Source organism: Geospiza fortis, unplaced genomic scaffold, assembly GCF_000277835.1.
Source record: "Geospiza fortis unplaced genomic scaffold, GeoFor_1.0 scaffold305, whole genome shotgun sequence".
NCBI classification, from domain to species: Eukaryota; Metazoa; Chordata; class Aves; order Passeriformes; family Thraupidae; genus Geospiza; species Geospiza fortis.
Genome location: NW_005054604.1, coordinates 114,692 through 120,271, shown reverse-complemented (window position 1 = coordinate 120,271; position 5,580 = coordinate 114,692). Strand labels below are relative to the sequence as shown.

At 53.3% G+C, this 5,580-nt stretch overlaps 1 protein-coding gene across 2 annotated transcripts in view; it reads left to right on the top strand.

Annotated features, from left to right (window-relative positions):
- Positions 1-5,580, top strand: part of SORL1 (sortilin related receptor 1) — a 42,932-nt gene that overhangs the window by 16,841 nt on the left and 20,511 nt on the right. Inside the window, exons 20-25 of one of the 2 annotated variants that reach the window (XM_014310883.2) lie at positions 148-286; positions 1,120-1,293; positions 1,458-1,571; positions 2,572-2,694; positions 3,085-3,204; positions 5,418-5,540. In XM_014310883.2, the coding sequence (XP_014166358.2) occupies positions 148-286; positions 1,120-1,293; positions 1,458-1,571; positions 2,572-2,694; positions 3,085-3,204; positions 5,418-5,540 (793 nt within the window). Of the gene's footprint in view, positions 1-147; positions 287-1,119; positions 1,294-1,457; positions 1,572-2,571; positions 2,695-3,084; positions 3,205-5,414; positions 5,541-5,580 lie in introns of both variants that reach the window. The other variant, XM_005430130.2, reaches the window with a different exon arrangement.

Genomic DNA, 5,580 nt, shown 5'->3' with positions numbered 1-5,580 from the left:
CAGGCCTTCCTCTTCATCTCCCCTGTGGGTTGGGGACACTTTTCACTCTCTCTTTTCCAGTGTTTAGGGTGATGAGTGCAGGTAGCACTGATGAGCACGGCCCTGGAGGTGCCTCTGCTCACACTGAGAGCCAAGCCTGTGTTTCAGAATGAAATCTACTGGAATGACTGGTCACAGCTGAGTATTTTCAGAGCATCCAAAACCAGCGGCTCCAGGATGGAGATCTTGGTCGGCCGACTGAATGGGATCATGGATATGAAAATCTTTTACAGAGGAAAGACAACAGGTAATGATGCAGATGATCCTCCCTGGGATTTAGAAATGTGTTCTTTCCCCATTTCCACTGGGCCATCCTGGCTTGCATTTCCTGAGCACCCATTCCTGCAGGGCTTGAGGCTTTCAGGAATGAGTTTCATCAGGGCTATATTCTGCTTTTGGCTGCCAGGAGAGAGAGCTCATAGGGCACTTGGCTGTGGTGGCACCTCATGGTTTGTGTCAGATCCTGGCTTTTCCATCAAAGTGTTGTATAGACCAAAAAGCCACAGGATTTCAGTGCTGTACCAACTCTGCCTTCCTTTAATATCTGTCTGCATTGTGCCAAGGCAGTGTGACCTCCGTGGGCTGTTCATACCCATTTCCAGATGGCTACCAGACCACTGAAGGGCTCCAGACTGGAGGGACAAGAGGCACTCTGGGGGTGTAACTGACACCCTTTGGTAGAGCTCCAAAGCCGCTCGGATGAGTTGTGTCCCTTAAAGGCCCTCAGACTCCCTGGAGGTGGCTCTGGGCATTCCTAGGGGTGACCTCAGCACTCAGCCCTGCAGAGCTGGGTCCTGAGAGGGTCTGAACGCAAAGCAGGTGACACTGGGGCTCCTGTGCCTCCATGCTGGGCTGGCAGGTGACACTGGGATTCCAATACCTCTATCCTGGGGTGGCAGGTGACACTGGGACTCCTGTGCCTGTGTCCTGGGATAGAAGGTGACACTGGGGCTCCTGTGTCTCTATCCTGGGCTGGCAGGTGACACTGGGGCTCCTGTGTCTCTATTCTGGGGTGACAGGTGACACTGGGGCTCCCGTGCCTCTGCCCTGACACTGTCCCCTTCTCCTGCCCTGCTCCAGGGCAGAACGCCTGCATCACCAAGCCCTGCAGCCTGCTCTGCCTGCCCAGGTCCAACAACGGCCGCAGCTGCAAGTGCCCCGAGGGGGTGGCCAGCACGGTGCTGCCCACTGGGGAGCTCAGGTGTGACTGTCCCCACGGCTACGCCATGAAGAACAACACCTGCATCAAGGAAGGTGAGGTCCTGCATCAAGGGAGGCGAGGTCCTGCCTGGCTCTTGCTGCTGCTCAGGGCTGAGGTGGCTTCTGCCATCAGGAGAGGTCGGTGTGACCTGTCCTCTGGCCCATTTCTGGAGGCACAGCCTGATGCCAGCTTGTTTCTGCTGTCCCTCCTGCCCCAGAGAACACGTGCCTGCCCAACCAGTACAGGTGCTCCAATGGGAACTGCATCAACAGCATCTGGCAGTGTGACAATGACAATGACTGCGGGGACATGAGCGACGAGAAGAACTGCCGTGAGTGTCCTGCCCTGGTGGCTTTAGCCTGGCCAGGCTCAGGTGTCTGCTCTGGTGGCACCTCAGCTGATGCTGCACGCTCCTTTCCCAGTCAGGGAGAGCAAGAGGCTCTCTGGGGTGTAACTCAGGTTTTTGGTGACTCCCAAAGCAAATTTGATAAGTCTTGTCCCAGTCCCCTTGAGCAGATGAGGCATCAGTGTCTGAAGTTTGGTGAGGCTGATGCCAACTCTTGCACTAATTGTCTTCTGAAGTTAATTGAGGGCACAGCCAGTGAGGAAAAGAGAGCAGACAGTGCTGACACGGGCCTCTTGTTGAGATAATAAATCAGATTCAGACATTAAATATGGAGGTCACCCTTTTGAGCAAAGTTAAGAACAGCCAATGTGTGCAGGAGGGGCAGATGTTCCACAGCTCTGCACAGCCTGAGGGGTTTGGGTTAGTGCTCTGTGGAAAAAGGACTGGGTTTGAAGTTAGGAATCACTGGAGGACCAGGAGAGAGGTTGCTTATGCCCATTTTGTACCAATGAGGAATTTATTTCCGTGTCAGCAGAGTCCAAGTTTGAGTTCAATGGCTCCAGGTGTGGGAAAACCTCTCCATTCCTTGGAGAGAGGTCACCAGCTTGGCACAGAGATGCTGCCTTGGATATTCATGGCCAGCTTCTCCCCTGCTTGGGCTGCCCTGTCTCGTCCCAGCACCTGAGGTTTCAGTCCCCTTTGTGGGGAGCAGACAGCTCTACAGCCTTGGCTTCCTTTTCCCTGGCTTGGGAGTGGACATCAGGAGTTTCAGTCCTGATCCCCAGACAGAAAACTGACCCCTGTGCGCTCTGCTTTACATGGAGTGCCTAAAAATGGCATTAAAACACAAGAGCAGGAACTCAGGCTGGGCTGGCAGGATTCTGTCCCTGTCCCTCCACTTCCCTGCACTCAGTACAGCAGCAACCATTTTCTAACCACCGCCTTCTCCTCCTCATCCTCCTCCTCCTCCTCCCGTCTCCATCAGCAACCACCGTGTGCGACACCGAGACCCAGTTCCGCTGCCAGGGCTCGGGGACCTGCATCCCCCTGTCCTACAAATGTGACCTGGAGGACGACTGTGGGGACAACAGCGATGAAAGTCACTGTGGTGAGTGCCCCTCCTGCCCTGGGCACGGGTGGGCAGCTGCTCTCCATTGCTCTCTGTGCTGCTCAGAGCTGCTCCTGCTCTGGATGCTGCTCAGGGCTGATGGAGGGGAGGATCCCCCTGTTTGCCCAGGCTGTCTCCTCCTCATTTGCTGGGGAATGAGAAATGGGGGACAGGACCAGCATTTACAGGGTATTTGGGAATTAGGGACATGTAAGAATCCAGCACCATCACGTACTGGGAAGTGAGGGGCAGGAGAAGAGAGAGAGGCCATATGTTGGTCCTTCCTCTCACCGTGTTCCAGCTGGGAGATTTCTGTGCCATTATTATCCAGCTTCCCTGCTCTGCTCCTTGGGCATTCCCGTGACCTGAAGCCCAATGTTTTGTTTGCAGAAGCTCACCAGTGCAGGAATGATGAGTTCAGCTGCAGCTCAGGGATGTGCATCCGTCTGTCCTGGATGTGTGACGGGGATAACGACTGCAGGGACTGGTCTGACGAAGCAAACTGCACTGGTGAGTGCTCAGGTGTTGCTCAAGAACCTCCTGCTGCTCCTACTTTTTATTTCCAGCCTGGGAGACATCAGCCAGTGTCTTGTGCCTCAGTTTCCTTGCTTGTTAGAGCACCTTAGGCTGGTGTGATGCTCCAAATCCAAGGATTTCCTTCCCCCAGGTTCACTGGCAGCTGAGATGCTCACACAGTGACCCAACTTTGCTTTTTACCTGCGAGGTTGCACCCACAGGCAAAGCTCTGTGGTATGGGAAGTGGTTTTGTGGCTGCTGAGCAGCCAAAGGGCTCTCCTGCAAGAAGAGCTCCTGTGTTGCAGGAAGGCAGCAACCAGGCTGGTGGGCACTGGCAGCATTTCACAGCTTTCACTCGGTTTCCTTGCCATTAATTAGGTGCAGAAAACAGGCACACTCTTGCAGCTTCTCCACAGTTAGCTGATGTGAAGAAGAGGCAGGTTTAGTTTGGCAAGTTTAGTTTGGCAGTTTTAGTCCTCCTCTGGCAGCCTCATTGCTCCACGGGCTCGAAAACCTAAAGAGGGTGCCCTAAGTAGGGAGCCCCACAGAGAAAACCCACTCTTGGTTTTACTTACAGCTTGTATTAAAGCAGCCTGGCTGGCAGAAATAACCTTGTTCCTACTCTGTGCAGGAAGACCTGTGAGCCTCACTGTGTGTTTGGAGTGGAAAGTCACAACACTCCACCCTCCTCACCACCACAGTGATGGTGTTCCCCAGCAGCCTCCTGAGGTTAGCGCACCCACACAGAGCCTCTTTCTCACCAGATAAAACAACAGAGAGCAGTGCACTGGCCTTTTCCACTAGAAACAATCAAGCAAAACTATCAACCAAACCAAAAACCTCAGTGCTTGCATGAGAAGAAACTTCTTAGAGCAGGCAGAGCCCCAGTCTGTCAGTGAAAGACACAAGGTTGTATTTATTAAGCCATCCATGGGATATTTAAGATAAAAGACCCAAGGTTGTATTTATCATACATGGGATATTTAAGATAAAATCAGTGCTTTCCATGGCATGAGGAGCCTGCAGGGACCAGGATCTGGGAATGCTGGCAGCAGCCTGGAGCCTTTGGGACACAGAGTGGCACCAGCTGCTGTCCTGGGGCTCTGGCAGGAGGATTTAAGAGATCCCTTTCAGGTCTTTGAGCTCCTCTTTGCTCACCCCCCGTGGCATTTATTGTGCCTGGAGCACCCAGGGCTCATCCTGGTCATTAGTATTCCATGAGTGTGGCTTCCTAAGAAGGTTTAATTTATATTGGTATCACTTATCTCTCGTATGAGTTTCTCCAGAGAGAATTACTACAGGAGAGGAACCTACTTCAAAAAGCGTGTCGGGTTTGTAAAGCCCTGAGTTGGAATTATCTAAGAGGATCACAATTATTTGAGGAACATTCCGTCTGACTTCACCGGGCTGCAATTAGTGCTCTTATCTAAAATAATTACATTTCATGCTGAATACCTAATAGAATATTACTGCCAGCAGATTGTACTATTTGGAAATATCTGCGAGTGCATGTCACTCTCTAACCTGAAACTCAGGATCATGCCATTTAATTAAGTTGAACACTGCTTTTCGCAATAACTCTGAGCGCTCTCCTGCTTGAGGAGCAGGATTTGTCTCTGAAGTGACAACACAAACCAGGCTGCAACCCAGATACCCCACAGGCGGATATTTTTCCTGACAGGAGCCTAAGGAAAACCCCCAGGGAGAATTGTATTTCTTGTTTGCTTTGGCAACATAGAAGAGCCTTGTTTGCCTTAATTAAAAGCTCTCTCTGACTCTGTCCTGCCCTGCACGGGGGACTCTGCAGCTCTGCCGAGCCTTGCTTGATCTCGGTGACATTTCTCACCATCTCTGGCACGGTGCCACCGCTGTAACCTCTGCCCACGCACCCCAAGGGCTGAGATCAAAGGGACAGAGGCTGCTGACTTTGGGGAGAGCTTTGGGACGTCTCTACCCTGCAAAAGCCATCCCCGAGGCACAGCAGGCTTGTGAGCAAGAATGGCACAGCGAGGCAAAGACCATGGCAAACTGGGACTCAAGGAATTCTCCTGCCTGGGCTCCATGGGGTGGCTGCTTGTGCTGGGACCCTGGTGGGAGATGCTGGGGCAGGAGAAGGAGCAGGGTGGCATTGTGTGGCCTGACACTCAGCTCAGCAGGGACACGGTGCCAGCCCACTCTCAGGTGTCGCCCTGCTCTGGTTCCAGCAGTTTACCACACCTGTGAGGCCTCCAGCTTCCAGTGCCACAACGGGCACTGCATCCCGCAGCGCTGGGCGTGCGACGGCGACGCCGACTGCCAGGACGGCTCTGACGAGGACCCTGCCACCTGTGGTAACGTGTCCTGTGTGTGTGTGGGGCTCTGCCACGGCTG